Source organism: Typopeltis vanoorti, chromosome 20 (genome assembly GCF_054136105.1).
Source record: "Typopeltis vanoorti isolate ZY-2024b chromosome 20, IOZ_Tvanoo_1.0, whole genome shotgun sequence".
In the NCBI taxonomy this organism is placed as follows: Eukaryota; Metazoa; Arthropoda; class Arachnida; order Uropygi; family Thelyphonidae; genus Typopeltis; species Typopeltis vanoorti.
The window spans coordinates 104,268,343-104,287,810 of NC_143568.1; the positions used below are offsets into that span (position 1 = coordinate 104,268,343).

General features: G+C 35.4%; 1 protein-coding gene across 1 annotated transcript in view; it reads right to left on the bottom strand.

Annotated features, from left to right (window-relative positions):
• The window catches only part of LOC150095741 (putative ATP-dependent DNA helicase HFM1), a 178,899-nt gene extending 159,674 nt beyond the window's left edge, over positions 1-19,225 (bottom strand). Inside the window, exon 1 of the mRNA XM_090409949.1 lies at positions 19,132-19,225. Within this exon, the coding sequence (XP_090266075.1) occupies positions 19,132-19,225 (94 nt within the window). The remainder of the gene's footprint in view (positions 1-19,131) is intronic.
• Between the last annotated feature and the right edge of the window lie 243 nt (positions 19,226-19,468).

A 19,468-nucleotide genomic window follows, 5' to 3' on the forward strand; every position in this document is an offset into this window, starting at 1 on the left:
AAAGTTTATTTTTCACTTGGTTAGACTATAATAAATTTAGTTCAATCCTTTATCCAAGTGTGAGCAAACAAAGTTTGTGCCTGAAAGTATCTTCAAGACTGGGGTAAGGTAGTACAACACCAGGCAATTCGTTGCAAAGGTGGAGCAAGCTAACATCACTCCTATCTCAGTATCTCCCATAATGCAAAACACATCTCCTTGCAGATATGTATAATGTTATGCATTAAGGGAAGGGCCACTACCCAGACTAGTTTTGACCTTTATTGAGGTCTCTTCAGTGGGAGCCAAGGTCAAGTGGAGATACCAGGCAGAAGCATTAGCAAGGTCATCTCTACCTATAGGAGTTGCCAAAAGGTGTACCACCTTTTTATTAAATTACTCTGGATTTAGAGAAAGATATTGAAAGTTTATTTTTCACTTGGTTAGAATATAATAAATTTAGTTTAATTCTTTATCCAAGTGTGAGCAACTGTTTACTACCTTACCCCAGTCCTGAAGATACTTTCAGGCACAAACTTTGTTTGCTCACACTTGGATAAAAGATTAAACTAAATTTATTATGAAAGGATTACATATTTTACAGTTGATCTGCATTTTGCATAGTTATGGCTTCTTTTCTCCTTCAACGCAGAACGATTCGCCTTCCCAACCAACTGATCAAGCCATGACATGACTATTGCTGAAATTGATCCTATCAGTATTTGTGCTTGAACTACTTTTCAAAAGTAACTAGAAAGTTCAATTTAGCAAGCCAAAAACAAACTTGCACTTTTTGCTACATCACATCACAACAGACAGTATTCCACTGCAACATTGAGGGCCATATGCATAATACAGCACACTGGTCATTTGCTCAATGGATGGCAAAAATTTAGTGAGTTTTATAACTGTGAATCAAAACTGAATGATAGTTTATGAAATTTATTCATTATTGGTAGCAGTTCTTTCATTCATACTGTATAGTTTTCTAATCCTTTGTGGTGGGTTACCGTGAAAAAAAAAACAGACCTGCATGAAAAAGTGTCTCAACTCAGGTCTCAGGACAAATATTTTTCTGGCCTTCTATCTTTATTATACATCTATGTTTTGAACATTGCTGCTCATAAAAATGATACAGGAATATTCATAATATAGTTTTTAGCCTGAGCTCTTTGGAGATCTCACTTTACCCTTTATTCTTAATGTCTCTGACTACATTTGTTCATAATTTCTGCAGAGAATCAGACTGACAACACCTTAAATCAAAATTCTGAGCAATATCTTGAGTGCAAATTCAGTGTATTGGACCATTTTTAGAATGCATTCCAGATTGTTATTAGGTAGATTTTTTTTTTTTTTGATAAAAAAAAACTTGGAGCAGTAATTTTGGTATTCATGCTTTGCATTCAATAAAATAAAAAGTGTCCAAATTTATGAAAAACTGCCTTCAAAAATGATGCTATTTCACTCTGGATCATCATCCACAGCACTTAATCAGTTTTTGATTGGGTCATCCTGAAAGGATAAAAATCGAAAAGTGAATGAAAATTAAAATCTCTCTTATCAGATCTTCCCTCTCTTCTTGCTGGTGATATTTCTTTCTGCTAGTGACTTGGCAAACATAGCACTCACTGATTTCATAAATGTATATCTTCTAAGCTGAAGAAAATGCTAAGTAGACCCTCTTAGGTGGTAATTAATCATCTTCGGGTGTGGCAAACTGTCTTGTAGGGTGAAGTTAATCCTATATATGGTTAACTTCACCTCACATAGGTCAAAATCTGTGATGACTGGATAATTTTGATGAGTGGAAAGATCTGAATCAGCAGGATGGGTCTCGCTTGAAAAACTGCTGTTCTGTGTGAGAGAATAGATATATGAAGAGAGACAGAGAGGCCAAAATTATTAGAAGAGAAGTGATGTGGATAAATGATTGTAGTATGCACAAGAATGATTAAAAAAAAAAGAATTGCAATGAGGCTGAGAGAAAGAAATTTAAAAAAATGAGTGCAACGAGAATGAGCAAGATTAAAAAGAAAAAGTGCATCTGTGAAGAGGATGATAGTAAAATAGATGGGACTAGATTCAATTTGTGTGTATGACAATGTTGCAACAGTGGACAAATAATCACAGACTGCTTAGTTAATCTGGATAGGACAAAAGAGTTCCAGTAATCAGTACTGTCCCATGGTTAAAAGTATATTTACTATGTCAGAAGCATCAGGAACAAAGAATAGTCTATGACATTTTGATAGTTAATATTTGGTCCTTTTCACTAAATATGATACATTATATTGGATTTATTGCACCATGGTTTAGATAAAACATATGTACATAATCATTGACAAGTTTCACCAGCTGGGGTCTGTCTAGCTTTATCAAGCGGGAAAGGTTATACTAACATTAAATGCTAACAAAAGAATACAGTAACGACTTAAAAAACAGTTAAACAAATTGAAGAGAACGCGTGACATCAAAAGCATAAAGCGTGGAAACTTAGTCATTGTTATTAAACCGCGTTTTATAATTTTTTGCATAATTGAGTTCTGCTAAACATAATGAATTAATTATTAAGATCTCCTAAGGACAGCATCGCTTTCTACAAATATGCAGGAGTTTACAGCGTACTGTGTTCATGTGGACTGACTTACATAGGCCAAACTTCACGAAGCCTAGAAATCCGAAAGAAGGAACATGTCGGTGATGTAAATAATAACAGAACAGACACCTCAGGATTAGCATATCATTTCTCAATTTCAAACCATTCCATAGATTGGAACAACTCGATGCCATATATTGAAGAGGATTACAGATATAGAACCTTTAAAGAAGCTGCAATAGTACTACGGACAGGAGACAACCTTGACAGAAACCAAGGCATAATATTAAAAGACATTTGGAAAAACTTAATTAATTCATTATGTTTAGCAAAACTCAATTACACGAAAAATTATAAAACACGGTTTAATAACAATGATTAAGTCTCCACACTTTATGCTTTTGATGTCAACTGTGCTCTTCAATTTGTTTAACTGTTTTCTAAGTCGATACTGCATTCTTTTGTTAGCATTTAATGTTAGTATAACCTTTCCGGTCTTGATAAAGCCAGACAGACCCCAGCTGGCAAAACTTGTCGACGATTATGTATATATGTTTTATCTAAACCATGGTCCAATAAATCCAATATAATGTATCATATTTAGTTTATGACATTAGTATCTGTAAACTAGCCAAAAAATTACTTGCATTCATGAGACCTAGTTAAAAGTAGGGAAGGATATTCTTGCTAGAATATAATTTAATGAGTATGAAAAGACAGGAAAGACAAAGGAATAGAAGAGGCTGGGGGGGGGGGGGGGGAATGCTAATGTTAACAGTGAAATTAAACCTAAAAAATGTAGAAAGTGAGGATAACAGTGTATATGGCCACAAAAATTATATGTAGTACCTATGAAATGACTATGCAAAGATTACATCATCTGGTTTCAAGATATACTAAGAAGGGTCCAGAGAAGAGAAAATATAGAGATGTCAGGTCTTTGGAATGCTTGATATGAGAACAGATTGTGGGAATGCCATTAGCAGAGCCTGCAGATATGAATGCATATAAGGCGGTAAAGAGCTATTGCAAGATTAATAGAGAAGAGATTTTTCATAGAACAGTGACAGGGATGGAGAAAGAACAACTGGTCCTAGGAAACTATGTAAGGAGTTATTGGTATTATTTCTGGGAAAATTCCCATGTTACTCCTCTAAATAAATATTATTTTTATGGCTATTTAGCCTATTTTTGTTTAGGAGTAACCCTATTTTACCTTCCCCCACAAGCTCCGAAGACAACACACTGTCGAAATGGCTCACACCCCGTTCTCCCATCCCTGATCTTATCCCAAAATATCCTTCTCCTTCCCCAAAAATTTCTATGTTCACCCCATCCCAAAGTATTCTCTGCCCACCTTTAATAATTTAAAAATATAAAAAAAACCCAGGTTTTTCAAAAAAGTTCACATACCTATTGCCTCACCAATAATTCTCCCACATATCTCAAACCCCACTTTTCTGACCCACCCCCTTCCGTTCAGTCATACTTCCTTCCTTCAACAATGAATGTATATCGCTATACACCAGGATGCCACTGAAAAAGAAGACAGACAGCAACATCCCACAAAGGTATGTCTGGTTTTTTCTTCCTATACATTCTTCATATATCTGTCCATATAAAACATCAGTAATGCCCTAAAATTTGAGTAAAAAGTCAATGATATGATTAAAAAAGGGGTACTCCTAAACAAAAATAGGCTAAATAGCCATAAAAATAAAACTATGTAGGGAGGTTTTTAGCAAGGAAATGAGAAGCAGGTTACTTGCATGGAAAGTGGTGGATAAGCAGAATGCATTCCCTGAGAGTGTGGTAAATGCATTTAAAAAAGTGAATAAGTTTCCTAAAGGCATAGTTTCTCTCTTCCTTGAAATAAATGAAAATTCATTCTACTATTTCCCATTATACAGAATCTAAATTCCAATCATAATGAAGAAGACTTCCATTCCAGTACTCAAAACCAACCATTACATTTCAACAATAATTACTCACCCAATTCATTGTAATAACGTAAACAATTATTAACATTTGAATTCCAATAAGGTGCAAGACTCATTATGGAAGGTCTCCATTGTCACATGCAAAGATCATTCAACCATGCCTTAAACTCATTTATTGTTTTTGCACTCACCATACTCTCAGACAATATATTCCACTCACCTACCACTCTCCATACACTGAGGCTATTCCTCACTCCCTTTTTCACACCGTCCTTATACAGCTTCCGGCAATGATGATGATGTTCTTTTCTTCTACACCTATCTCCACAAATTCTATGAAAAATCTCCTCCACATTAATCTGGTAACAAACCCTCACCAACTTATATGTTTCAATAATATCTCTCCTGCTCTTCCTCTTATTTCCAGCACTCTGCAAATAGCATTCCTTCAATATGTCTTGTATCTTCTTGTATCGTGAAGACTTGTTTTTTCATCCACCTTGAAAACCAGGCATCCAGATCTGTACACAGTAGTCTATATGTTGCTTGATCCAAGTATTACATAATGGAACCATAAGCTCTTTGCTTGTGCATCTCAAAGGCGTTCTGATCAAAAATCATCAATAATCTGTTGTGATGTCATCACGATTTTGGCAATACAATCCCTAAATTTCAGATTTCTGTCAGCCACCACTTCAAGCTCTATCATCTCCTCCTACATCACCTTAAAATTTCCCAGTGCCTCCTGTCCTTACCAAATTTCAAAATCTTACCTGAGCATATATTCTGCCTTTTTAACAACTTCTCTATTACCATACCCAACACTACTGAGATGCTGAATGGTTTATAATTTGCAACTTGTATCTTGAAGTCTCCTCTATGCAACAGAACTAATTTGCTTTCTAACTATTTTCAATGTATTATTATTATTATTATTATTAATTTGTATACAAAATTTGTTACCAGTTATTTAATTGATTTTAAAGTATCTTGAAGCTTCTACTGGATTTATTTGCGGATATAATATCATATGTGAAAACTAATAATATTAATAATAATAATAATAATAAAATAATGTAAAAACTACTGCACCATTGCCCTTATCTTACATACCAGCAAGATTTTACTACACATTATTAAGGAAAGATGACAAAGTTTTATAGACCATCAGATCTCAGAAGAACAAGCAGGATTCAGCTTGCTCCACCTTTGCTACGAGTTGCCTGGTGTTGTACTACTTACCCAGGTAAGATAGTGCAACACTATATTCAATCCTGAAGATATTTCCAGGTGCAAACTTTGTTTGCTCTCACTGGGATAAAGGATTAAACTAAATTTATCATAGTCTAACCTAGTGAAAAATAAACTTTCAACATCTTTCTCTAAATCCAGAGTAATTTAATAAAAAAAAAAAGGTGGCAAACCTTTTGGCAACTCCTATAGGTAAAGATGACCTTGCTACTGCTTCTGTCTGGTATCTCCAACTCTGGGCCTGGCTCCCACTGAAGAGACCTCAATAAAGGTCGAAACTAGTCTGGGTAGTGGCCAATCCCTTAATGCATAACATTATACATATCCGCAAGGAGATGTGTTTTGCATTATGGGAGATACTGGGATAGGAGTGTTGGTATCTTGCTCCACCTTTGCTACGAGTTGCCTGGTGTTGTACTACTTACCCAGGTAAGATAGTACAACACTATATTCAGTCCTGAAGATATTTTCAGGCGCAAACTTTGTTTACTCTCACTGGGATAAAGGATTAAACTAAATTTATCATAGGATTCAGAAAAGGTCAAGGAACTAGAGATCATATATCTAACATCAGACAAATATTTGAAAAAGCAAGGGAATTCAACTAAAGCCTTTATCAATGCTTTATAGATTACTCCAAGGTCTTTGACTGTATGAGATGGGATATTTTATGGGACATCATACAAGAATAAGGAATACCAAGCCATCTAGTAACCCTCATAAAGAACTTATATCAACAAAATCAAGCAACAGTAAGAAATGAAAACTCAGTGTCCCCTGCATATCAATTTGAAAAAGGTTCAAGACAAGGATGCATACTCTCACTGTTACTATGCAACCTTTACAGCAAAACTATAATGAAAAGATCTCTAGAAAAGTGGAATGGAAGCATTAAATTAAGTGGCCGAACAATCACTAACTTACGATACGCAGATGACACAGTGATAATAGCAACAAATGAACAGGAATTAAAATCCATACTAAATCAATTAGAATGGGAAAGCTTAAGCCATGGTTTACGAATAAATCAAGACAAAACCAAAATAATGGTTATAAACAACGCAGAAGAGATAGATGTAGAAGGAATTGAAATTGTCAACAATTTCAATGACCTTGCAGTGATAACAAAAAAAGATGGATGTAAAAAAGAGATATGAAGAAGAACAGCACTAGCTAAGAAAGCAACGACTGATTTAACTAAGATCTGGAAAGACAAGCATATCTCCAAAAAATTAAACTTGTAGAAACCTTAGTTTATTTGATCTTTCTCTATGCTTCTGAATCTTGGACAATGACAAAAGATGACAGAAGAAGAACTGAGACATTCGAGCTCTGGTGCTGGAGAAGATTGTTAAGAGTGTGTTGGACAGAAAAACGAACAAACAAAAGTATCCTAGAAGAAATGAAGATCCACACAAGACTGATAAACATAATTGACAAAAAATTGCGCAATATTTTGGACACATATGTAGAAGGGAAGGCAACTGCCTGGAAAAAATAAACAGGTGGATTGACCAAATATCAAGAATCACTGGACTTAAACTAGAACAAGCAATAAGAGAAGCACAGGAGAGAAAGAAATGGTGAAGCATCATCAGGAAGGTCACAAGTCCGCAGACATGAGGAGATCCGAGAGAGAGAGAGAGAGAGAGATAATATCATATAAATTAAAGAGCTGAGTTGAATATCTCCAATACCGATTAGATTTCAGGCTTAATGATACTTTTCTTCATAATGTGATCATATATGCAATGAATAAGAATGGAGATGGTACATGCTAGTCTCACCTGATTTCTAAACTTCTGCTGTTGCATGTTTTAGTTTAGAGGAAAAAAACAGATGTTTAGGGACAATAATCAATTAATTTTATTCAGTTATTAATTTATTAGATCAATATTTCATCTTAGTGACCAAGGCGTCTTCCTAGGCATAGTTCCTCTATAACATTCTTCAAAAAATAAATATAGTTGCCTCACTTTTGTCAAATAGTAAATGTACAGTATCTGGTTTTTTTTAACTATATAAACTCACAGCACCATATCAGGAAGAAAGAAACTATGAATTTAATAGGTCTGAAAATATTTTGCTGGATTCATACAAGTATCCTGAGCATAAAGCATATAACATATCACATATCTGACATGTGTCAGAAACAACACAATGCATTATAATCAAATATACAATGGAAACTAATCAAGTTGCAATAAGAAATTTCTGGATTGAAAGACAGGAAGACCTTCTAACATCCACCTTGAAGAACTTGAGAAATAAACAGACTACTATTGCTATCAGATAAGTCAGGTAAGGGGTAGTCACACAGGTCAGAGGAAACAAAATGAGGAGAGAAATTTGATTAGGATAACAAAAGGATAGAAGCAAAAAGAAAAAAAAAGGAAGGAAAAAAAAAGGAAATCAGCAGGAAGATAGAAATGCAGAAAGCAGTACTGTATATTGGAGGCTATTTGATATAAGATGGAAACCAAAAGGATGAAATATATAGTTGGTTACTGTTCTAAACCAGGAAATATAAGGAACATTGTGCAAGACATGCTTCAACAAATTAGCACAAGTGCAGAGTGGATCATTATTATAGGGGTGGGGGGAGACTTCAACTACAGGAACACAGATCGGAAAGTGGAATGGTCACAGGGACAGAAGGAAATGAAATTCAAACAGTAGCTAGAAATAATTATCTGAGACAGCATGTAATGGAGGGGACTTCATTCTTCAAATCTTGAATTCTGGCAATTGCACTCTCTTTTGCTTCTGCAATCTTGCTTGCTTTTGTTCCATCATTCATATTTTCTTTCATACTTGCAAGCATACTCACTTTCATTTCCTCATTCATACTCTCTCTCTCTTCCACAATCGCATTCACTTTTGTTCCATTATTTGTACTCTCTTTCACACCTGCAATCGGGTTTACTTTTTTTTTAAGTCTCTTTCACTGTGTTGTTCTCAACACTTATTTTCTTGCTCACTTGGTTGACACAAACCATAACCTTTTGTTTTTCACTACCTTCTGCCCTTGGCCTAACATTCACTCTTTATTCTCTACTCTCATTTACTCATGCTTCACAGTCCAATAAAATATCACACTTTCTGAAGACTTTTCTTACTTCTTTTGGTCAGTCTCTCCATGAACATATCCTCTACATTCTCTAAAACTTCATGCTGCTCTCTCAACATTTTATCACAACAAACCATTTTTCAAGAAATCTATACCATTAATCACATTTAACCTTTGCTCAGTGATGTAATGACTAGATTCGCATTGCCATTTTGCTGTTGTTCAACACCATCTACAATTTTCATGAAAAACATCACTAACTTCACTAGCCACACATCTCCACAATCATTAGAAATTAGGTTAAGCTATCAAAAACAAATGACATTTATCAAAATGATAAAACAATATTGCAAATTATTAGATAAAATAACACTTATTTTTTTTCTGAGCTGTTTCCCAGTGGTCTGGTACCTTTCACTTTAGTGGCAGTGATGAAAAGCTGCAAGGCAAAATGGGGAGAGATGTGGGCTATCTAAAATTCACAAACTGAATAATCCTTCCTTACCCCCTCCCCAAGTCAATGCTACTAATTTCCCCTCTTACAGATGAAGTAAGAAGTAATTAAGCAGCATCCCTTATTCCTCTTTTTGGTCATGCCTCTTCTTACATTAAAAATTGTTTTCCCATTTTAATTTTCTTTAAAATTTAATTCTGAATAATTTTTACATTATGGTCAGTTTTGACATCACTTCTCTCTTCTTCATTATTTCCCTGAATGATACTTTAATTATTTAAAGACTCTCTTTAAAGACTTAAAACACTCTTCCTCCCCAACATTACAGATCCCTACTCTTTTGCCATCCATGCATGTTATTTTCCCCTGAAACAACAAAATATACAAACAGTAAAAGGTACTATTATGGGTTCTCATAGACATGCTTATACATTGGTTATGCATTTCTAAATCACTTAAGGAATTGAACAACGTAGATCCGAATATAAATTAAATTATGATCTGTTCTAATGACATGGCCCTAAACACTGAAGTAAATCACATCCTCAATACTTTCTCAGCCAATGGCTACCCCCCCCCCCAAAAAAATCCAAAAAATATTAAAACCTACAAACCACAGCCCCCCTCCCCCCTCCACAACAAAGATTACTCTAAATCCATCACCATTCCCTACATCCGAGGCACCTCGGAAAAAATTACCAAAATTTTAAAAAAACATGACCTTACCTCCTGTTACAGGCCTTACAGAAAATTGGCATCCCTTATCTGCTCCACCAAAGACCAACCACTTCCCCTAGACCTACCTAGTGTATACCAGGTCCCTTGCAGTTGTAAACTGTCATACTTTGGCCAAACAGGCAGGACAGCTAATATCAGAATTTCTGAACACAAGGACTACATCCGGTTTCACAAGTACAACCATTCTGGTCTTGCAGACCATGCTCTGGATACACGCCACAGAATACAGTGGAAGAAAGCTACAGTAATACACCGTAGCAAATACAAATTCAAAAGACTATTTATGGAATCAGCCTCAGCCCTAAGAAACTCTCCAAACCTCAACAAATTTGGTTGTATGCAACTGCCCCAAATTTGGGGGGCATACATCAGCAGACCTTCAGCCCAACAGTCAGGAACACCTACTTAGCCCACTAGAGGGCACCATCAGGACTCCTAGGAGAACGATAGCTTCATATCTTCATTCTCAGTTACTGTGTTGTAGTGCCTTTTTATAAGTTCCTTTTGAAAATGGCAACGTGACGTTGCCGAAATATCGGAAATATTTATTAAAGTATAATTTAATTTATATTCGGATCTACGTTGTTCAATTCCCTAAGTGATTTAGAAATACTATGGGTTCTAACTTCTCATGGTCAATTTCTCATAGAGAGTTTTGAAAATCAGTTCTTGACAGTCTCACTTAAGCTTTCTATCTGATTATGGTATATTAATGATGTGTTCTTGATTTGGTCTCAGACACTTTATACACATTCCTGTTCCACCTCAACAGTCAACAGTTAAGAATCCATTTTACCATGAAAAAAAAAATTAATAATACTCTTACCATTATAGTTGCACATCTTCCAAATGGCAACTTTTTTTTTTTGAAATGTACAGAAATCTACTCACATATGTAGATACATTCACAAACTTTCCCATTATCCATATTCCTACTAATTATGGTATTACAAAAACTCTTAACTATAAAAACACTCATAGAGCCACCAATCTCTGTTTTCTGATGAGGCATTCCTCTCAGTTGAACTCAAACATACATATCATGCTTGCTATCTAATGACTACAGTTTCTCCAAAATTAACAAAACGCTTAATCCTTCCACATTCCTCGGCCCTCTCTACATAACTTTAAAAAAATACACTTACTGTATACTGCTTTCAAATCCCACTTGATACTAACTTCCTTTATCTGCTCTCTCAGTTCCTGGTACATATAAAATTTCTTGCTCCTGAAAGTTAGACTATTATAGCAGACTAGAAAAGTGGTCAACATGTTTGATAATAGAAATACAACTTCTGCCACAACAGTCAAGTTTAGAGGATCACCATTTTGATCACAAAAATAAAAAATAAAAATAAAATACTATACTCCATTGCAATAAGCATAATGTGAGAGGATTTTTTCTTTTTTCGAATCTGCAGCTGTCCTTAAAAACCGGCCTAATTTAAATGAATATGGGTGTGAAAAATGCCCTGAGCTATGCAAAATGTTACATTCTTATTCGTGACACCTCCAAGGAGTCCAAAGACTCATTGCAGGAGGACATCCACTGTACAACTCTCCATCTCCACCACTACTGAACCACTACTACCAATCAACTACATCAGTGCCATCTACTGCCCACAACCACAAGTTGTTGTCTGAAAATTGTGTGTATTCTGAAGGGCCGATTTGTCTGTATGCAGGATGAAAAACCTGAGTTTCCGGGAGAAAAAACCCTGCTACCTCCGTATGAGATTGGCTAACTCACCTTCAATTGAAAAAGTCCATATAAAGATTCCTCCCATGATGATGGGAATTGAACTCAGGCCTTTTCCAATCAAAGGGTGCAATGTACGTCATTCTTCTAATTGCGCTGCGGATCCCATATTACAACCAAATCTTCTAACAAGTTCTCATGGAAGACACTCTTCCTAGCTAGAACTCTTAGACTTTATTAAGTTGCAGTTTTCATTGTGCAGCTTGTACATATTTTACCATGCAGTTGTAATCCTAAATATGTCTTTGTGACTGAGTATGAAAGTTGTTGGAAGCATTATATTATTTAATTTATTCCACGAATTGTTTACACATCTACTAGTGGATAGATTACTATATTTATTACATCAAGATTTCACTTTTCTACAAATAACTTCTTCAAGGATCTTAGTTATAGTGACATTTAGCAACATATACAAGTATATGAAATAAGATATTTGAAACTAAATAAAAACATACAGTTTGTTAAACTTTCCACAAAGTTTCTTCACTAACAAGAATGATATTTCTACTAACATAATGGCTAGCTTGTATATGGTAAATCTCCTCACAAATGTACCTGATGAATATTTGGATATTAGTATGTGTCTATGCAATAATAATAATTATTATTATATTAGTTGGTTCTTCAATTTCCAGGGATGATCCCTGATTCTTTCTCTATGCCAGTTAAGTACTGGCATAGAGAAAAATGTCCTCTGTAGCAATCCTATAAAACTCTTTTAATTATTATTATATTGCCATGAGGTCAGAACACTCATCACAGGCAACTCACACCAACTCTTATTCACACAATACCATCATATTTCTCCTTAAACTCATTTACTACTCAGGACACTCACAACTATCTCTGGAAATCCATTCCAGCCATTCACCCTCTCAAAGCAAAAAAAAATCTATTGTGCACACTGTTACACAACTTCCAGGAGTGATACTTAGTTCTTTCTCTATTTCTACTCATCATATATTGAAAATATGTAGTTTTTTTCATCAGTCTCTTACAGACTCCCTTTAATAAATTATATATTTTTATCATGTCCCCACTTTCCCACCTATCAACTAAACTTTGCAATCCATACACCTTCAATTTGTCTTGATAGGAAGCATTCCATAGACTGTCACAAGCTTGGTCACTTGTACCTGGATAATCTTCACCACTTCATCCATAAGAAATCCAGCTAACCAAATAATCTGTCTACAGTAGTCAAGATGCAGCCATATCATAGCTTTATAAAGAAAGATAACAATCTCTCTATCTCTGCTCCTCAATGTGTTCTTCATCATCCAAGTAATCCTTTTATGATTATACCGACTTCTGAAATATGCTGTCTGAACTTTCCAACATTACTCCAAATCATCCCTAGTCTCATCAATTTTCTGTCCACTACTATCAGTATAATACACAGTATGTAATCCTTTCATATGAAAGTGCATAACATAATATTTTGCATCATTTCCACCTAGTCTTTGCCTAAAATCTAGAAAGCCTTTCTGGTCCATGGATGAACTCTCTTCAGCTGCCCTGCCACCAACACCTGACATGTGGAGAGAATACTGGTCCAACAATCTCCCAACAAACGGCTTCCTGGTAGAAGATCCCTGTGCTCTGCAGCCTGATTTTGCTCTTCCTAGGAAGATTTGGTCATCAATCAACAGGATCAGAACTAACCAGGGCAGATGTGGCTACCTACTACATAAATGGAGGCTGTTAGACTACCTTTATTGTGATTGTTCTCCCGTCGCTCAGGTGATTACTCATATTGTGAATGATTGCCCAAGGCACCAATTTCAGGGTGGTGGCCTACAGGACATCCACAAGGTGACGGATGAAGCCTTGGATTGGCTTTCCAGACTGGACATTGACCTGTAGCTGTTCTGTATTCTTTTGCCATAAGAATAAATAAAATAAATTGCATCATTAAATTGACAATTATCCTTCTCCCACACTGCCAATTTAAATAAATTTGCAGTGTGGGAGAATCACCCTGCATGATGTCTACATTGCCTTCATAACTACTGTCCTCCCCAGTTTTGCATCATTGGCAAACAACTGAATATCTCCTCTCAAATCATTCCCTATATCATTAAAATACAAATTAAACAACAGTGGCCCTAGGAAAAAGCCTTGAAGCATTCCACTAGATGCCCTCATTCTCCTAGAGTTGACTCTGCCATATACTACACTCAAGGTGATTAATTTTCAGCCACCCCTATCGATGCCACCAGCTTAATATCCATTCCCATTTGGTCCAATTTATGTAATAGTCACCCATACAGTATTCTGTCGAATGCCTTTGCAAAGTACAGTAGAATCATGGAATACCATTTCCCTTATCCAGGCTAGCCTCCAAAGCCTCCTTAGCCTCTATAAAACTTGGTGTTCTTTTCATTCTAAACATTACATCTCTTCCTCTCAACTCCTCAGACTTTATAAGCTTCAGATCCAATCAACCTTGGAGTATTGTTCCCACATTGGGAGCACTTCTCACCTGGGAAACTGTATTCAGGCTTTGTGATTATTTCTGCACTCACAGTTATTTGTCCCATGAGTGGCTAGACACATGCTTGACTGTATTCCTCCCCATCCCCAAATACCTCAAGTTTTCCCTGATTTTGCACTTCCAAAGCTATAAACTACACATCATTCTTCCTGCAATATTCTAATTGAGTCATTAGCAATAACAGAGCCCTTCTTCTCAATTCAGTTGTATCATACCAAGGCAGAAAATATGTGATTGTTAAGTTCTCATTCTTCATTTTCATTTCTTCTAGAAACTCTTTCATATCTATCAAAATTCTTGATCTTCACACCTAGAAAATATGCTTTTGTCACATTCTCATTAAGTACACTTTTTATCATAGAACTGCCATCTAATACCTTCTTCTTATTTCTAGTTCCTCACTTTTTCATAATTTTCTATTCACTTTTTATTTCTTCCTCCTGCTGTGTTAGATGTGAATTGTTTCTCAATTGCTCACGCCTATATTTCATTATGTAAGGGACTCTGCATAAGCATGCTATTTCTCTACTCTGTGCCATCTTATCATCCACATTACCTTCATCCCCATCTTTCATACTCCCGCTTCACATTTCATCCAGTATCACTAACTTCCTCCATTACATTCTATTCAACGCTGTCACTATCATGCCTTACATCATTAAAATTCATCACGCCATTCCCACTTGCAACACATCTTGCATTGCACTTACTCACCAAACATATCCAACATGTCCTTTTTATCATTCTCACTTTCATACTTTAAGCCATTGACCCTTGGTAATGAGTACATTGAGCACATACTGTGTTGCACGAAACCTCTCGTATTAAATTCATTGAATAAAGGAAGCTTAGGACACCATTTGTCTTATGCATCAGATGTATCTCATATGTATCATCTTATGAGATGTGCATTTTTTAAAAAATACATAATCTCATAAGACTATCAAACAAATATCAATCACATAGTCATAAAGTAAGCAAAATACTAATGATAATAATTAGTGATATTGTGAATATATTTTAAAATAAAAGACTTATGTATATAACATGTGCTACACTACTACTTTCCTTTGCAACACTAGTTGGCATAATTCAATGAATTTAATAAACTGTATAGCTGTAAAGAGGATCCAGAGGTAAGTAATGAAGATTGTGATAGGTCTCTGGAGTGCTTTCTATGTTCGCATTTCTATCACATCTCTTTTCTGCAAATTAACCAACTTACCCAACCCACAAACTCCCTCTCTATCTTCCCAAGTAGTATTCTCAGACTACTCACATTTTGGTCAGTTGCTTCTAGATCCTCTCCAGCCTCATCCCCCCAAAACTGACATGACTAGATTTGTGCAGAGTATTTCAGATGCAGTATATCAAAGCTATATAAAAAGGGGTAATGGCGTCCTTATTTCAGCTTGTCAGTATGTTCATCACTAAAGAAGTATGAGTTACTATGGCCACTCTTGAAATATGCCCTCAGAATGTCAACTCCCTCTCCACCATCACTCTCAAATCTAACTTCATAAATTTCCTGGAGGTTGGTTCTTGCGATGTATACATAGCTTGCAATCTTTGCATCCCAAAGTGCCTAACTTGACACTTTTTGCACAATAAACTGGCACTCATTATCCTTTGCACATACTGTTAGTATATTTAAATCATTCCATAAGACTTGAAATCAAGACTTGAAAGTGGAAATGGTGAAGACGAGACAAGATATCAAGCAAATGCAGAGTGTAATGAAGAAAACTGACATTCCATTATGCATATGCATTGAAGAATGAGGAAGAACAGAAAGATTGCCATTAAAGGAGGTAATAAATGTCTCGAGAGTAATAATGTGCAAGGATTTGATTATTACAGGTATGGTGAATGAGTAGGTGCACAAAGTTTGTTTTCATGGAGGGAGAATGAGCAGGATTCATGGTACAAGGCGCAAGCAAGAGAATGAATCTCATCATCAGCAATGGCAGCAGGAATAAATGATTTGGTTGAAAACAAGGAGAATGAGAATGGAATGTCAGGTATCATTGAGAAGAATGAATGATAACAGTATGGCAGGAAGGTAGTCAGAGTATTACCCATATAAGACAGTGATGAACTGGAATGTAGAACAAAGATTATTAATAATATGTTAACAGAGTTGTTTAAGGAGAAAAGAGTGCAGTTTGTGAACATGTGGAATGAGTTTGAGGGATAAAGAGAATTGTATAAAAGTACAGATTGCATTTAAATGGTTTTCTGGTATGAATCCCACTGGAGAGGCTGTTGTTGGAAGAGAACAATCTGATTAATAGATGACCCTTCTATTAGTGATCACTCATGGAAACCATTCTGTCACTTTCTCATATGTGCTTTGTTTCTACATCATGCCTTTTTTAGATGTACTTTCATGGGCATTGCAGCAGTGAACTAGTTATTATCATTCCTTCACTTTCCTGTCACCATAAAAGCAGCCGCTGGTCAACATTCATTCACAGTTCATCTCAAAACACATCAAACCAAATTCTTATCTTCTTCTGCTTCCTTTGTCCAGCATGTTTTTTGGAACAACCCTCCCCATACTGTCTTTCGCAATGAATACAATCCTGCTTATTAAAAGATTCCTTCTTTCTCATTAATCTTTTATCTTCTTCTTTCTCCTTATAGGTTTTGTGTGTATAGTAAATAGGAAAAAAAAATCTTATAAATTAAATAATAAGAAGAAAAAAGAATATTCTCTGGTACTTATATGCTCTTAAGGTCTCTGACCTGTCCAGATTGGCTTTTGTAAGCATAATTTTAGCATAAGATCATTGGTCTTGTATCTAAATATAATTCTTGTATGTTAATTGTGTGCATTCTTCTGGCCAGTTTGCTTGGTTTGTAAGATGAAAATCCAAGCTTCTGAGAGGGAAAACCTTGCCATCTCTGTTTAAGACTGGCTACCTCACCTTCAACTAAAAAGTGTCGGTACAAGTTCTTTGCCTCCTCAACAGGATCTGAACTTCAATCATTCCACCTAAAGGATTTTTTAAAGCTGACTGAGTTATGGGACTATATTCTGATAATATGTAGGCCAATATTGGCTGACCTTGTTGGCCGAGTGATCAGTGTATCCAATCTTCAGCCAAAAGGTTGAGGTTTTGAATCCCGCCATGGGCATGGATGTTTGTGATTGTCTGTGAAAATACGAGTGGAGGTAATGATGGGCTGTAGATGGCATTGGTGTAGATGATGATGGTAGTAGCAGTTCATTGCAATTGGTGGATTTGTGTGGTGGAGACAGAGAGATGTAGAGTAGGTGCCCTCCCTCAATGAGTCTTTGGACTCCCTGGAGGTGTTACATAATAATAATAATAATAATAATAATAATAATAATAATATCCCATCTAATATCACAGCCACATTCACATTAATATTGCTTCATTCTTTCAGACAAGATGCAACTATATTGTATAGATCAGTTAACATCTGCCTTGAAGACCACAAAAATTGCATCCAAGATCATCTGTATGGCAAGTTGGGATTGGCAGATCAGGCTCTAGATACTCCTTCACATAGGATCAGATGGAAAAGTCATTGCAAGTCTGAGAGGCTATTCTTAGAATCAGCATCAGCTATGAAGAACTCTCCCAACCTCAAATGCTCTGATGATGCTGGGTAGAAAATCCAGTGAAATATTAATGGGTTTAATAAATGTATTTTTTCCTCTTGGTGTTGTTTATAATACCTTTAAGCATTATTATGAATAATGAATGACTCCTAAGCCTTTCTTTACAAAATATATTAAAGTTGTGTATGTTACCAACTACTCTGCAATTTTGCTCTTGGGGTTGCACATGAAAGCTCACCTCTAGTGGTAAAATATGACCTATCAGTAAAGAATAGGATATGAGGAATTAATGAGCCATTGAGTTATTTTCTGGCCTTGGCTCACTTTTTCTAAATGGGCAAGCCAGAAAAGTTTGAGAAATACTGACAAAGACTATTTACTATAGATTATCAAAGATAATATAGTAATGATTCAATTATCCAACCAGAGTGAGAAAGCAGTTTGTTGGTCAGATAATTGAAGAGTAGGATAAATTAAAGTACAATTACATAGCGTTCTACGAAGTCAGTTGACACACTAATTCATTCGAGGGTTTAATTGAAGATTCATTCATTCATTTGAAGGTCAGATAATTTAAACATCCACAATAATAGTCTTGATTTAACATATTGCTCTAATTAACTGACATTCAGTTACTGTGAATATAAATGTATAGTGTGTATTAAATTAAATAACAGAAGAAACCTATATTATCAGTTATTATGAATATAAATGTATAATCACAATAACTGATTATTGTAATTCTTAATTGATATAAACAGATTTTATTTATTCGTATGGGATTCCCCCAATTCTTCAAATCCCTTAGGACAGGTTGGCCCTCCTAATGAGGGATTAAGTACATATTTTATGACTGTAAATCCGTGTGTGTGTGTGTGTTCACGGACCAGTTTGCCTGTTCTGAGGGACAAAAAAACTGAGTTTCCAGGTGAAAAAACCCTCTACCTCTGTATGAAACTTTCTAACTCACTCTTAGTCAAAAGAGACCAGATAAAGGTTCCTCATGTCATGGACAGTAATCTAACCCAGTTCTTTCCGACCAAAGGCTTTGTCTATATCGACTAAGCTACGGAGGCTCTATATAAATAGAGAGGCTCTATATCAATTAACGATAGAAAAAACTTATTATTTATAATCAGACTATATTTATTTTTATGATCTGAAAAAAAAAAGAAAAACAAGAAAAGAATGTAATAGTTATAAAAATGTAAAAAAAAAAAAGAAAGAATACTTCTTAACAAGCACATACCAAGAACTGGAAGGTCACCACTCAAAAACATTTCTTCTATATGTTTTCTGTCAGAGACATCTAATCCAGCATGATGAAATCCTATACCACACATTACAGCATCTGTTTAATGTTTCAAGAAAATAATTAAAAATTTAGCCTCATTCAAACATTATATAAATGATATGTTAATAGTATTATTATTAATAACGGCAATGTTCAATGGAATCAAAAGACTCATTGTGGGAGGTACATACTGTTACACAAAAAACTTATCAAACCATGCCTTTACACTTATTCAGTGTATCTGCATTGACCACACTGTCTGACAACGCATTCCACCTACCAACCACTCTAC